A 15,531-nucleotide genomic window follows, 5' to 3' on the forward strand; every position below is an offset into this window, starting at 1 on the left:
AGCAGGGGTACTTCCGGAGACATTGTCCAAAGCGCCCAGAACCGATGGATTGTTCGGTGGTTCAGCTAGACCCCAGGTTTCCTGCTTGTTCACCATGTCCTCATCCATGGGGAATCCACTGCAGTTCCGGGTGACCGTCCTGATACGGCAACAAGCGGTGTTAGCATTGGTGGACTCGGGTAGTGAAATCACCTTGGCATCCGGCACTGTGGTTCCAGAAGGCCTGTCGACCCGGCTACCATCAGTGAAAGTCCTGTGCATTCACAGGGTCACCAAGGAATATGACCGTGCCAATCTTCCCATTACTGTAAAGGGACGAACAGTGCAGGTGGTAGCAGCAATAGCCCCAAGGCTGCTATACCCTCTTATTCTAGGGCGAGACTTTCCCATGTTCCAAGAAATTATAGCCGACTGGATCGGTCAGGACATGCCGAAAACTGAGTCACTGGCCGGACCTCCGACCCTACTCCTGTCTTTCATACCCCGGAACTGGAGATAAAGGCCAAGAAGCCGCAATACCTGGAGCCTGAATACCAGGCTTTGGCTGCAACTAGGCCACCATCACATTCCAGAACACGGAAAAGAAAAGTCCTAGCTGGAGAGAGTCAGTAGGGAACAGAAGCCCTGCCAGAGGGTGAAGATTGGTCCCCAATATCCAGGATTGTGTCACTCCAGGACTTTGCAAGAGACCAACTTAATGATAGTGCTTTGGAAAATGCCTATAAATATGTGGTGGAAGTGAATGGAGGGTGGAAGGCTAAGAGATCAGCCAGGGGAGAATCTTATTTTATAATAAAAGGGGATGTTATATAGGGTAGCAGTGTTACAGGAGAAAATAGTTAATCAGCTCTTGTTGCCACAGGTACACGTTCCTTTGGTACTAACAACAGCCCATACACACCTTTTGGGGGGGCATCTCGGAGAGGAGAAGACTCGAGTGCTCCTGAGGTTTTACTACCCGGGAATCTGTATGGTAGTCAAGAGATACTGTCAAGCCTGCCCAATGTGTCAGCAGACGGCCTCTAAACCAGACTATCGAGCCCCTGGTACCTCTTCCTATAATTCCAGTTCCAATTGAGCTAAATGCCATGGACTTAGTGGGTCCCTTGGAGAAGTCTGCTCATAGGCATCAATATGAATTAGTAGTCCTTGATTACGCTACACAATACCCTGAGGCAATTCTGCTAAGGAATATTAAATCAAGCAGTATTGCCAAAGAGCTACTATTAATGTAGATTCGACTGGGAATCCCGAAAGAGATCCTAACGGATCAGTGAACCACCTTCATGTCAGGTTTAATGAAGGAGCTATGCAAATTGCTAGGGGTCAAAGACTGCAGACCTCAGTTTATCATCCGCAAACTGATGGGTTGGTTGAACGGTTTAATAGGACCCTAAAGAAAATGATCAGATGAGCTGTGGCTAAGGATAAAAGAGATTGGGACACTCTGTTACCCTCATGTTTGCGATAAGGGAGGTGCCTCAGGCATCAACGTGGTTTAGTCCCTTTGAGCTCCTGTTTGGGAGACAACCCCATGGAATTCTAGACATCCTCAAAGAAGGTTGGGAACAGCAGGGTCCCAAAGAACTAAATATAGTACAATTTGTGGCCCAATTATACGATTGACTACAACAGATTGGTCCGTTGGTAAAACAACATCTGACGGAAGCGCAGGGACGGCAAAAGAAGGGTTATGATACCCTAGTCACCCTACAAACCTTTAACCCAGGTGACAAGGTGGTCGGTCGGGGGAAAGTAAAACCACAGGTGGATATGGTGGATATGGTAGAGGCTGTGAGAAATTGGCCTAAACCAGAGAGAAAGTCACTATGGACTTTCCTGGGATTAGTTGAGTACTACAGACGCTTTATCCAAAACTTTGTTACCCAAGCAGCCCCACTGACTGAATTTCTTAAAAAGAATAACCCAGAAAAATTAATTTGGTCTGAGTCTTAGGAAGCTGCCTGGGAAGACTTGAAAGAAGCCTTGTGCACTGCACCGGTCCTACAAGCACCCAACCTGGCATTACAGCCCTTTACCTTTAAGGTGGAACATAGGCCAGGGGCTCTGCATAATAATGCCCTGTCCGATGCGCTCCCCAGGTCAGCTGATTCGCCTGATTTGGCGAAGCCAGAGAAGGGGGAGGTGGCAAAAAAAAAGTTTTTGCCAAGAAAACAAAGATAAGGGGAAGGGTATGTGGCCAAGAAGGTTATTTGCCACACCTTTCCTGAATAAGGAAAGGTAAAATCCCAGAGAGCATGCAGACAGGGTTAAATTCCCACTTAGTCTTTCCCACAGCACACAGGTGCACAACATGGGTGGGATGGCTGTGGTGTGTGTATGTGTTTAAAAGGAATGTGGGAAGTGGTGGGCGAGGCTTCCGATGCTGACAAGCGGCCAGACAATAGGCAGGGATTGTGGGCATAGTTAGCTTGTCAGGAAGCCGTGGAATCTTTACTGTTTATGTTATGCTGTTGTATGCTGAAATAAAACAGCTACTGCTTAAGAAGCCTGGACTGAGGAGTCTCTTATTTGGTGATTTCTACAAAATATATATATATATATATATATATATATATATATATATATAGTGGCAAGAGCACGCTTCTTTCAGTTTCTTGTGACCCTAAACACTATCTATACAGAGACCAGCTCTCTAGCTTCTGTCCGGCTTCTCTAGCATCGGTCACCCTGATCAGTGAAACAAACAGGTTTTTATACCAGACACTCCTCCTACAGCCCTAGCTTGATGGGCAGGTGACACAACCACCTTCCCTTTAAAAGGGAGCTCTCTTCAACTTTTCTGTTTGCTCTGACTTCAGATACATCCTGTAAGCCTGCTGTGGGAAAAGACATTTCAAACTATGTAAATTAAACCAGACTTTATACTATTATTTTGTCATACATATGTCTTCCACCTGTTTGTCTTTAAACTGAGTGTACTGCTGCACAAATGTGTAAATCTATTCGTATCCTTATTCTGCAGATTGCCAGCTAAATGCCTCCCTTTGTTAAATATATATATATATGTTAAAGGAAAAAAGAATGAGACATAAAGTAAGCTGTGCATTAATGTAAAAACACATTAATATTAACCTAATTTACATAAATCCTGACCATCCTGTCAAATTAATACAATACTTTGTAAATTAACAACTGTACAAAAGTAATACTAATCTCCCCTCACATCACATTAAAAGAATAAAACAATTAGTTATAGTTACCTCATACTTGCCTACTCTCCCGGACTCCTGTAAGAGTAGGCAAACCTCCCGAATTCGCCCAAATTCACAGCATTGAATTTCGGCCCCGCTATTCAATGCTATGAATTTCGGCATTTTATAGTGGTGACGATGTCACCATGCCCCCTCCTAACCACTGTCACATGACTTCTCCCCTGGCATCTCCCGGGGGAGAAGTTTTGAAAGTTGGCATGTATGAGTTAACTGTCCAGTGCTTCACACCACTCTCAGCAGTCAAGAAACTGCAGAGGAGCACAGGTTACTTACCTTCTGCATTTTTCCTAAAGTCATAGACACACACTAGTGACAAAACATAAGAAATACTATACTAGAAGTAAGTAAGAACGATAATGGTTGCCATTTCATTGAAGCCAAAGTTCATTAAAACATGGGCAGTTTCCCACAAAAAATTAGGCTTACACTGCAAACAAAGTGTTATAGATTATTTAGGCCACCCTAGACTAATACGCTTGTAGCACTTCCCTCCCTCGCCTTCGACGCCAGGCTAATAGGCAGTATAAGGGGCCTGTCACCAATCTTGTCTCATTTACTTGCTTAACCGGAAGCGCCCGGCAAGAAGAACCCATTGTTTTTAATGCCCTCACACCCACTGTTGTCTTTACTACCGTTCAGATGTGTTGCATTGTTCCATTAACCTTCTAAGGCCTCCAGAAACAACTACAAAAAAATGGCAGTAACAATTGTCAATGCGTTAACACCAGTCACCTACACACAATGGGGGCAGCCATTTTGTGGCTTGTACCATTATCCATGAGATTGCAGCTTTTCAGTTCATCAGGAACTACTGACAGCATTAATTTAGCCATCTTGGAGGCTGAATATCCAGAGAAGGCAGCTTATCCCCACTGTTTCATAGTGAATTAAACAACTATTGGCTTAGTCCAGAAAATGTCTATGAGAGATGCACGTGAACTATTATCTAACTTGCTGTACTTAATTCCTTCCACACATCTATATATAATAAAAAACTGCAATAAGAAAATGCTACCAGCCAACAAAGACATACAAATATTAGGTAATTTGGTTATTTTAAAATATAATCAGTGCTTAATGCACTATTGTATCCAAAAATAAGAATTCCTGGTAAGAGGATCCAATAAAATAAACAGGTATCCTAATAGCAGAGCTAAAAAATCATAAACCATTGTGTACTGAGAGTAATACATAATTCAAAACATGGGCTGTGTGCTTTACATTTTCAAAACATTTACTGTCATAATGAGGTGTAGATACGTACTGCCAATGTGGCAAAGAAATGAAAAGAAGCCACTGAGATAAAAGGTCACTTGTCAGTCTCTAAAGAGTCTGGATACAGCAGCAACACACTGACATACCGGACTCACACTGGGACGCTGCATTGCCTCCACTAAGTTCCATTATGCGGCCAATTATTTTAAAACCCTGGTGTGTATTAATAAATGTTACATTACATTAAAGGGCATGTGTTAGCAGAAAGTAACAGAGATTCAGAGGGTGCCAGACCCTATTTATTCCTATTATCGCTATCTGTGGCATACAAAAACTTGATATCGATAATAAAATACAAACTTTATTTAAATGAATTTACTTTGGTAATCCCATCTACCTCCTAGTGAGAGCTATTTGCATATTCTGTCTGGTGATTAATTTACAACAGCGATGGGCAGTCCTAACGCAAGATCTGATGTTTTGGAATATCCTGATTTTTCTGCTGTCTGTACTATATCTGGATCTATTAACTTTTGGATTCAGAATATTCTATGGGGGTAAATTCAATTGTCCATGAAGTACTGCAGACTTGACGGCTATGTACCTTCAACAATGTTTCCTCATACCCCATAGTGATGCACAGGAAAATCAGTGATATAGTACCCAGAAATTAGCGCACCGGCAAATTCATAGGGGCCTCCTGCGAAACTGAATTTGCCCCCTATATGCACTAACGGGTTACAGGATGATTTCGTTCGGTGAGCATTCTAATGCATTGTCAGGAGGTTTAATAAAAATTGTGAACATTCTAATGCACAGGTTGGCAATATGTTAGTTCTAACAACACCAATTTGAAAGTTGTTTACCTGCAGATGGGGAAAAAAACTAAAATGTAATAGGCACATCTCAGTGAAGCAATCTTAAAAATACATGATTGCAATAAACATGCTGTAGAAGCTGGTTCAACCTCTCTCTACAGTTTACCTCTAACAGAAACCCAGAAAACCTGAATTTCAGCTCGAGAAGACAATAAGTACTTCCACTGCCTACAGGGCTCCTGCCTAGGAAGCATTTACCTGCCCTCTTTCCACTGGACAGTTCTACTTCGTTTCCGTGTCTGTGTGAAACGATGCAAGAGTGTAGTAGTAATACAGCATTGCTGTCCTTTAGTATTGAAGGAGAAACATTATTTTGATCATTTTATACATATTTCTACTTTTTAAGTGTTTTTGTAAGTTGAATTAATATTTTTTTGCCCAAAGTCATTTTTCCCCTACTCCCCAGCCACTCTCTCCGCTGCAGGCTAGAGTTACATCACAGGAGCCTGTATGCACACAAACCTCAATGCCATAAGTTCCACTCATTCGCTGGCCACACATTCTAATATTCTTATCCAGGCTTATTCAGACCTAGAGACCAATGACGAAAGGCCAGTCAAGTCATACTGCCCACTTGCAAGACGTAGAACCATGAGGTTCTTGTAGGTGGGACAAACCTTGGAATCTGCTCACCCCTATCATCTCCAACATCATGATCAACATTTATTTATATAGCGCCGGAAAATTCCGTAGAGCTTTACAATTGGGATCAAACACAGTAATAAAACAATACTGGGTGATACAGTCAGAGAGGTAAGAAGGCTCTGCTTGCAAGCTCCCAACCTATGGGCTGGAAGGCCGTGCATGCATTTGATAGCACATGTGACATTCATGCCTTTATCTCAGTCCTGCTCAAGTAACTTACTTTTTATCAACATTTCCAATTCCCTCCCTATAAACTACAGCATTTGTCTCCCAAGCCAGGGGTAGTCTACAGTGCCCTACAGAGCAGTGTACTACCATGAGGTGGTCTACCTACGTGTTATGATATTGTTCCAGATTCCAGTAAGACATGATATCACACAAGCTTTGAAGGTTCTCAGATAATCTTCCAGCCGCACAATAGTTTTGGGGAGCTGCATACAGCCCACAGCCAGCCACCAACCCTCAGATACATTTCAATGTTAACCTCATTCTGAAAGCTAGAAAAGGGGAAAGCGGAACCTCCCTTTATATAGAGCTATTTTCATAGCTCTGTATTTAAAGCACATGCACCAATGTTCTTTACAGAGTAGTGGAATATACTTTTGACTTACCCTTTGGGTAAGTAAGGTATATTTAACGCAGTACACATTCATTGATTTATATTATGTCAATATTTGTGTAGTGTTTTTAAATAAATTAAAACATTCCCCAAATAAGCATATAAGCAAATGTTTAGAATGTAAAAACATAATTATTTAAATTAATGTGCCTTTTCCCCTTAATTTTGTGTTTAGTGAGACATGGGAACCACCAATCTTAACAGTTATAAAAATTCACATCAGTTAAAAGAAGGTTACATTCAATAATGGAGGTACCGAGTCTGGGATTTGGTTTGGAATTTGGCTTGATCCTAGAGGCTTATAAGATTCAGACAATAAAATCATGATTTCTCTTCAAGTTTAGTGCAAAATAGAGAATTATCATCTCCATTAGCTAAGACTACAGATTAAATTCACATTTCTATGTGTAATACAAATTATGGTTCATATTCGATATTTGGCAGATTCCTTTATAAAGGCGTTCAATATTCCACTGAATCCCATATATTTGGTGCATCCCATATTTATTACAATATAACTGCAAATAAAAGTGACAGGTTTATTTTTGTTTAATGTAACCTGTTTACTCTGTCAACAGTACTATCAGCAGCATATAGCAGAGTAAGGGTACATCCAAAAGGGCTGTCACCCTGCATTGCCCCTCTGCCTGGGCTGCATTCCATGCAACTTACATTAAATGGAGCAAAATGCAGTTAATCTAGGACTCTGGAAGTGGTAGTTGATGCCTAAGAAAACCACAGGGGCAACTCATGAGCCCATTTCAGGAGACTCAGTGATAATGCTCTATGGAGAAATAACATATGTTGCATAATTATTTTGTCTTAGCAATGATCAAGCATTCCTCTAGTGCTGCTACAGTCGGCCATGTGAATAGTTCCAAACCTCCCAACTGTTGCAATTGCAAAGGGAGAGTCACGATTTTAGGCCTCTGTCCAGCTGTCCCGTAAGTGGGTATGTTGGGGGGAAGGGAGGTATCTAATGGGGAGCCTAGTGCTTTACAGTGCTAGGGTGCCCGCTGGGGGTGTGGCTACGCACCAGTTGCGTCATGGCCACGCCCCCTGTTCCACAGCTGGGCACGGAGGTATGAAGCCCCTGCAATCCTCATAGGGTATAACGATGCCTTTTTAAAATCTCTGTTTGACCTCTTGATAGGAGATCAATTTGCAAAATATGTAGATGAAGATAAGTTAAATACATTACTTTACTCTCCCTTTGTTAAAAAAAGGTGTATTCTAAATACAAATCAAATTTACCGTGGACAATATATTTTTATATATATATATATTTACCCCGAGAGCCCTGATCACAGCGTATTTTTACCGTCGCTTACTGCTTCACCAGGATAGTCTTTGCAGATGTGTGTAGGCATGAGTCCGCTTGCCGGCTCCCTCATGCGCAGTGGAATTGAAGGCCTGTTATCGCCAACCTTAGATGGGGACAACATAACAGGTAGTGCGGCGGTACAAGAGCTTCCACACAACTTGCTAAATAGGCTTCTGCATGTAGTGACCATAATAGTGTTAGTGCCGGTGATAAACTTTTGGGGCCTAATTCATTAGGAAGTGCAAAGTGAACTCAATTTGCAGTTATTAAAATTGGACAGAAATTGCACACAAGTGCAGCCGTACTGAAGTACAAGCGGATCTCAAGAAAAGTTTCTAGTTGAATACAGGTATAAGTACGCTCTGCCTATAGGGCACATGCCGTAAGCAGACAGACACAACACACTGCTGGATACGCACAATGTTATGTATAAAGTTCCATCAGAACGCACTGGTAAAAAAAATACTATTAAAAAAATCAGCACCTTTTAAGGATCTTAAATGAAGAGGTATCTTATTTCAGTCTCCTGGACAAAACCATGTTACAATGCAAGGGGTGCAAACTAGTTTTTTGTTTTGCACATAAGTTACATACTGACTGTTTTTTCATGTAGCACACAAATATCAACTTTAAATTTCAGCGTACAAATAAGCTATCAAGTATTTGTGTGTTACATGAAAAAAACAGTCAGTATTTAACTTATGTGCAAAACAGAAAAATAGTTTGCACCCCTTGCATTGTAACATGGTTTTGTCCAGGAGACTGAAATAAGATACCTCTTCATTTAAGATCCTTAATGAATCAGGCCCATAATTATTATTAAAAAGACATTCAAAGATTTTTTTTTACATGAAATACATATATCAGGATGTTATTAATGTCTACTGTACCTAAAATACATTTTTACAGTTGATTTTGATTGCAAACACATGTTCTAGCTGCATACGTCACCATTATCACTATCACTCAGCATTTCCACCTGATCTGTAGCTGGTGCAAGTGATACGGCTAAAAATCACATGCCTGAGAAATGCCCAGAGCTTGAATTGGATGGATGTGCGTGCGCTGAACCTTGGCACTTGGCACACCCATACTGTACATTGCCTACGTGCGTACGACCCTTCCCTTCCCCGTTCTGCCCTTTAAGTCGTAGCCTGTCGGCAGTGTCCTCTGCGTTCAAACATGAATCGCATGTATTTGTGATCAACTGGCGTATAGTCCGTTTCTGAGCATGTGCAGAGCAATTTTACGCACGATACGGCACAAATTGGGATTCATGTTCCTTAATTAATCAGGACATAGACGTATAGGGAGTAACAAAAAACAAACTATCGTCAGTGAAAACTCCTGTTTTCCGCTGGTAATTGGGCTTTTCATCCTAAATCTTCTCCTATATCCTGTAAAAAATGTAATTCCTACAATTTCTATCTGTCAACCTTACTCTTTTTCACAGTGTAAAAATAGTGTGATTCTGTTTTTCCCTCTTCTCTCAAATTTATCTTTAAAAATATTTATATATTGTATTTCAATATTAGTGAAACTGAAATCTCAGTTTCGGGCCTTCAATTCCACTGAACATGGGGGAGCCAACAAGCTGGCTCATGCCTGCACAGATCTGCAAAGACTATCCTAGCAAAGCAGTAAGTGATGGTAAAAATAAGCTTTATCACCGTGATCAGGGCTCTAATGATAAATAGGATCCATGAAATCCACAGTAAATCTGGTTGTATTCAGAATATACCATCTTGAACAAAGGGGATTGTAAACTACTGCAATTAACTTAACTAATTTCATCTACATATTTCGCGAATTTACCTAATATTAAGGGGAGAATTCAAATGGCCGCAGGGTGTCTCCAGCGAGTCCGCAGAGACACACAGGGCAGAGTTTTTATTAAAATCTCTGCTCATTTTCCTTCGCTTCCCATAGAGGAAAAATGAACGGAGATTGTAGTACCATATTAGCCGCCAAGGTGCGCAGTCAGACTTTAAGGAGGCACCACGTGGCTAATTTAATCTGTCCGAGAGTAAACGCTGCTTGCCTGTTTCTATCTACTTAAAGGATAAGCCCACCTTTGAGTGTATTTATTTATGTATTTAAATCTAAAAGATCCGAAGGGTCTTTTTTCTAACTAAACCATCTAAATATCTATAATTGTTGGACAGAGATACTTTCTTTAACAGAGTGTATCAAACATTACCTGAAAATAGCACAGATCCTGGTATCCTATTGTATTGGGGGGGCTGGTGCTGTATGGGTACAAAAGGTACGGACCATCGCCAAGAATTTATCATCAGATTGAAGCCAGTGAAGCCTACTGACGTCAGTCCAATAACAAGGGAGAGGGACGAGTATCGTACTTTTGGTCTCCAAACAGTGCATATTTCCCGAACTAGTAGGACAGGGTGATATTTTTGCTTTTTCAGTTATTGTTAGATATTTTATACACTCTACAAACAGTCTATCTAGCCAATGACTATTATTTATTTACTTTTATTTATATAGCGCCAACATATTACACTGCTCTTTACAAAGAATGTTTTAATCATTCACATCAGTTGTGGAGCGTACAGTCTATTTTTATTTTTCTGAGGGGTCACTACTGTCTCTAAAACACAGAACTAAACTTGATCTTAACCAAAAGGCAGAGGAGCAGAGTCTAATGGGCCTATTTATGAAGCCCTAAATCATGTGGAATTTGCTTTTCCCGCATGTTTAGGAATTTTAAGTAAAATATTCATTTACTAAAAGCCTAAAGTAGGAGATATCTCTTGCATTAGGCAAATTATCGTCTTAACTGCAGTCCCCATAGTCAATGAGGACTGCTGTCTGGCCAATTTTATCGCGTTTCGAAAAGCTTTTGTTCCCTATGACTACGGTCATCTGAAGAAAATAAAAAGCCTCTTTACGATAGAAACTGGAGAGGATAGACCGGCAATGGGATGTGTAAGGTAAGTGAAGTCATCACTGGGACATCTCCTGTCGGAGGCGCTATCCTGGGATGATATTTTAATAAATTCATTTGAAAAATCATCTGTCATCGCAGTGATTAATTAACGGGGCAACACCTGTTTATTAAAAAATAGGCCCCTAAATTCTCTAATACACACACACTAACATTAACCTACCAGTATGCTTTTGGGCTGTGGGAGGAAACCATGGCACTCAGAGGAAATCCATGTAAACACAGGGAGAGCTTACAAACTCCACATAGCTAGTGTCCTGGTTGGAACAGAACGCATCGTCCCAGCACAGCTAGTGCCCTGGTTGGAATAGAACCTATGGTCCCAGCACAGCTAGTGCCCTGGTTGGAATAGAACACAGGGTCCCAGCACAGCTAGTGCCCTGGTTGGAATAGAATGCAGGGTCCCAGCACAGCTAGTGCCCTGGTTGGAATAGAACCTATGGTCCCAGCACAGCTAGTGCCCTGGTTGGAATAGAACACAGGGTCCCAGCACAGCTAGTGCCCTGGTTGGAATAGAACGCATGGTCCCAGCACAGCTAGTGCCCTGGTTGGAATAGAACCTATGGTCCCAGCACAGCTAGTGCCCTGGTTGGAATAGAACGCAGGGTCCCAGCACAGCTAGTGCCCTGGTTGGAATAGAACGCAGGGTCCCAGCACAGCTAGTGCCCTGGTTGGAATAGAACGCATGGTCCCAGCACAGCTAGTGCCCTGGTTGGAATAGAACCTATGGTCCCAGCACAGCTAGTGCCCTGGTTTGAATAGAACGCATGGTCCCAGCACAGCTAGTGCCCTGGTTGGAATAGAATGCAGGGTCCCAGCACAGCTAGTGCCCTGGTTGGAATAGAACCTATGGTCCCAGCACAGCTAGTGCCCTGGTTGGAATAGAACGCAGGGTCCCAGCACAGCTAGTGCCCTGGTTGGAATAGAACCTATGGTCCCAGCACAGCTAGTGCCCTGGTTGGAATAGAACGCATGGTCCCAGCACAGCTAGTGCCCTGGTTGGAATAGAACCTATGGTCCCAGCACAGCTAGTGCCCTGGTTGGAATAGAACGCATGGTCCCAGCACAGCTAGTGCCCTGGTTGGAATAGAACGCAGGGTCCCAGCACAACTAGTGCCCTGGTTGGAATAGAACGCAGGGTCCCAGCACAGCTAGTGCCCTGGTTGGAATAGAACGCATGGTCCCAGCACAGCTAGTGCCCTGGTTGGAATAGAACGCATGGTCCCAGCACAGCTAGTGCCCTGGTTGGAATAGAACCTATGGTCCCAGCACAGCTAGTGCCCTGGTTGGAATAGAACGCATGGTCCCAGCACAGCTAGTGCCCTGGTTGGAATAGAACGCAGGGTCCCAGCACAGCTAGTGCCCTGGTTGGAATAGAACGCATGGTCCCAGCACAGCTAGTGCCCTGGTTGGAATAGAACCTATGGTCCCAGCACAGCTAGTGCCCTGGTTTGAATAGAACGCATGGTCCCAGCACAGCTAGTGCCCTGGTTGGAATAGAATGCAGGGTCCCAGCACAGCTAGTGCCCTGGTTGGAATAGAACCTATGGTCCCAGCACAGCTAGTGCCCTGGTTGGAATAGAACGCAGGGTCCCAGCACAGCTAGTGCCCTGGTTGGAATAGAACCTATGGTCCCAGCACAGCTAGTGCCCTGGTTGGAATAGAACGCATGGTCCCAGCACAGCTAGTGCCCTGGTTGGAATAGAACCTATGGTCCCAGCACAGCTAGTGCCCTGGTTGGAATAGAACGCATGGTCCCAGCACAGCTAGTGCCCTGGTTGGAATAGAACGCAGGGTCCCAGCACAACTAGTGCCCTGGTTGGAATAGAACGCAGGGTCCCAGCACAGCTAGTGCCCTGGTTGGAATAGAACGCATGGTCCCAGCACAGCTAGTGCCCTGGTTGGAATAGAACCCATGATCCCAGCACTGTGAGGCAATGTTCATAATGAGGAACATATACTTTAATTTCTGCAAATATTTTTTAATTAAGTAATTTGCATAATTAAGACTGGGTGGTACCAATTTCTTAAATCTGTACAGAATGGTTAGTAGCAGAACACATATAAATAAATGTCATATATGTTTTACTGGCATTTTATTAAATAATTTGCTGCCATGCAGATTACTGTACATAAAAGCATTTGAATGCACCTCAGTACAACACACCCCAATAAAGCATCCAAAGTAATTGGGTGTAGCAACTGGAAAATTCAAATCAAATTTCAGACAAATGCACCTTTTGGACACTAACTTTAAATAATGTGCTGCAATTGAAAAGGGTATCGACCTATCAGTTGTATTGCAGAAAATGGATCCAAGGTCTAGTCATATGTAATATTTTTATACCCATGTCTTACAAAAGTTACCAATGCTTTTATTGCAGATAAATCAAACCACCTAACATTCCTATAGATGTGATTATGGGTACAATTCCTAAATGTTATCTATAAATGTTACCAAAGTTGACAATATATGATAATTATGGGCAAAACAGACACTTATTTATTAGTAACAATTTTGTAAATATTTACTGACACTTTATTATGATATTCCAATATGTGTCCAAAAGCTGAAATCACTAGCAGAAATAAAATGGGATTATGGAATGTAAATAAGGGGTCCACCACTTGTGTTGTAAAGGTGTCTAATATAGTGTTGTTGGGAAAATAATAGATTTTTAATGTCACTTTTTTAACTTTTACTTTACTTTTTATGGTAGGTAACTCTACAGTTGTATCCCATTAAACATATACATATATAGCATTATATGTATTCCTACAAGTGATACACCTGGCTTGAAGCTGGTAGACTGGTGTACAAACACAACATACCTGTGGATAGTTATGACATGACAACTAGTAGTTGCTACTCATTTGATGCAAGTAAAGTCCTGGTACTAAGGTTTATATATATGCTAAGTTTATAAGAGACCATTCAACATTTTTAGGAAGTATTCAATAATAAGTGCTAAAATATCGTCTCTTTTTCATCCATGAATTAACAAAAAAATCAAAGCTGTGTACATTTTAAAATAGTTATTGTCAAGTACATAAATACAATGGCATTATTGTTGTTGTTGTTGTTGTTGTTGTTATTATTATATGTTACATGTTAATTTAAAGAGATGGTGATTTCCCGATGTGGAGTTGAATCTCCTTAATTATTTTAGTCAAGGACTGGGCTCTGTATAAATTGGTCTGAATATCATATGAGCAGTCCTCAGGTATCTTATTACTACCACACAACTATGAGCATGCATAAATGTGGAAAGTTGGGTGAAGACAATGAATTGTGAAGGCGAGCAGATACCCATTGCCCAATGTATGCAGGCATGGGTGCCATGGTAAATCCTCTATGGGGGTCTCACATTATTGGGGTGCTGTTGCTTACCTGATAATATCATCATTGTGGCCTAGGAAGAATTTCTGGCTGTGCTCCCGGGTGTTGTAGACCACCCCTACGCCGGCTACAAAGTACACCACCTCCTTGCCGGCTGTGTAGTACAGGTTGTTGCGGCACTGATGCCCCCTGTACCCATATACCCACTCCAGGCGAAGCTGGCATCCAGGAGCTGTCCTGTCCGCCATGATATAACAAGGACACTGTGTGTGTAGGGGGGATATAAGGAGGGAGAAAAAAAAGGGTCTTCTCCTGGCAGGGTGTCCTCTCCCAGGCGCTGCGGGCAGCTCCTCCTCCACAAGGGAAGCCTCTGCTGTCAGGACCTGATTTCCCTATACAAAGACAAGCTAATGACAGCAGAGCAGCGATCTAGTGCCACCATAATCCCCTGTCCAGGCAGCTGCCAGATATGCCTAGCAAGGAGAGAAGGGATGAGAGTGCATCCATCAATCCCTTCATTGCAAAACCATGCTGCCAAATGTGTCTCCTTCCCCAATGCATGCACTGTACTTGGAGGGGGGGTGCCCTGTGCTGCAAAGAGGGTCTCCCAAGTTTATTCCACTTGCAGCTATGATCACGAACAGGTGGGATCTAGGAGAATGCTTCCTGCTAATGGATGGCTGAGGGATGACTTTCTACAGCTCGGCTCTAGGGGATCAGACAAGCACAAGGTCCCCTGTGCAGCAGTGATTCTTCAATGCAGCATCTTCTCCATATCCAGTTGTGCAGAACAGATCCTGTCACTCAGCACCACAGCTGTGCAAACAGCGCATAGAAGTGTTTGCAATAAATATATGGAGAACAGCCCGGGCTAAATAATATGCTTATGTCTGCATATAGATGTATAAAACAGCTACAACATCAGTGGCCAGAAGGAGAGGTAAATAGGTTTATGGATCCAGTGCATGCATCCAATTGCTCCCTGGAGAAATGACATTGCGAAGTAATCATTGTGGGCAAAAAAAAGAAAAGATAAACTAATGAGCCGCTGCATCAATAATCATTATTGACGAAGGATGGAAGCGGCTGTGAGCCTCTGACAAGCACAGCACGGCCAATAGTCTTCGCATGAACCACTGGAGGTGAAGTAATATACTGTCCTCAATCACAGACAGCAGGCGGAGGCTCCGTACCGCAAGCCCCACAAGAGGCACGGACGGCTGCGCCAGGATCCTGACGTATCCAGTTACTAGAATATGGCCGAGCGTAGTTGCCAGGGTAGAGGAGCACATTGCATAGAAACGGCGAC

At 42.5% G+C, this 15,531-nt stretch overlaps 1 protein-coding gene across 2 annotated transcripts in view; it reads right to left on the reverse strand.

The window, feature by feature from the left end:
* EML6 (EMAP like 6) overlaps positions 1–15,086 on the reverse strand; it is a 131,047-nt gene extending 115,961 nt beyond the window's left edge. For both annotated transcript variants that reach the window (XM_075204046.1, XM_075204045.1), the window contains exon 1: positions 14,274–15,086. In XM_075204046.1, coding sequence (XP_075060147.1) covers positions 14,274–14,470 — 197 coding nt within the window. In that variant the 5' untranslated portion in view covers positions 14,471–15,086. The remainder of the gene's footprint in view (positions 1–14,273) is intronic.
* Positions 15,087–15,531: the final 445 nt, after the last annotated feature.

The sequence above is a fragment of the Mixophyes fleayi genome, chromosome 3 (assembly GCF_038048845.1).
Source record: "Mixophyes fleayi isolate aMixFle1 chromosome 3, aMixFle1.hap1, whole genome shotgun sequence".
Taxonomy (NCBI): Eukaryota; Metazoa; Chordata; class Amphibia; order Anura; family Limnodynastidae; genus Mixophyes; species Mixophyes fleayi.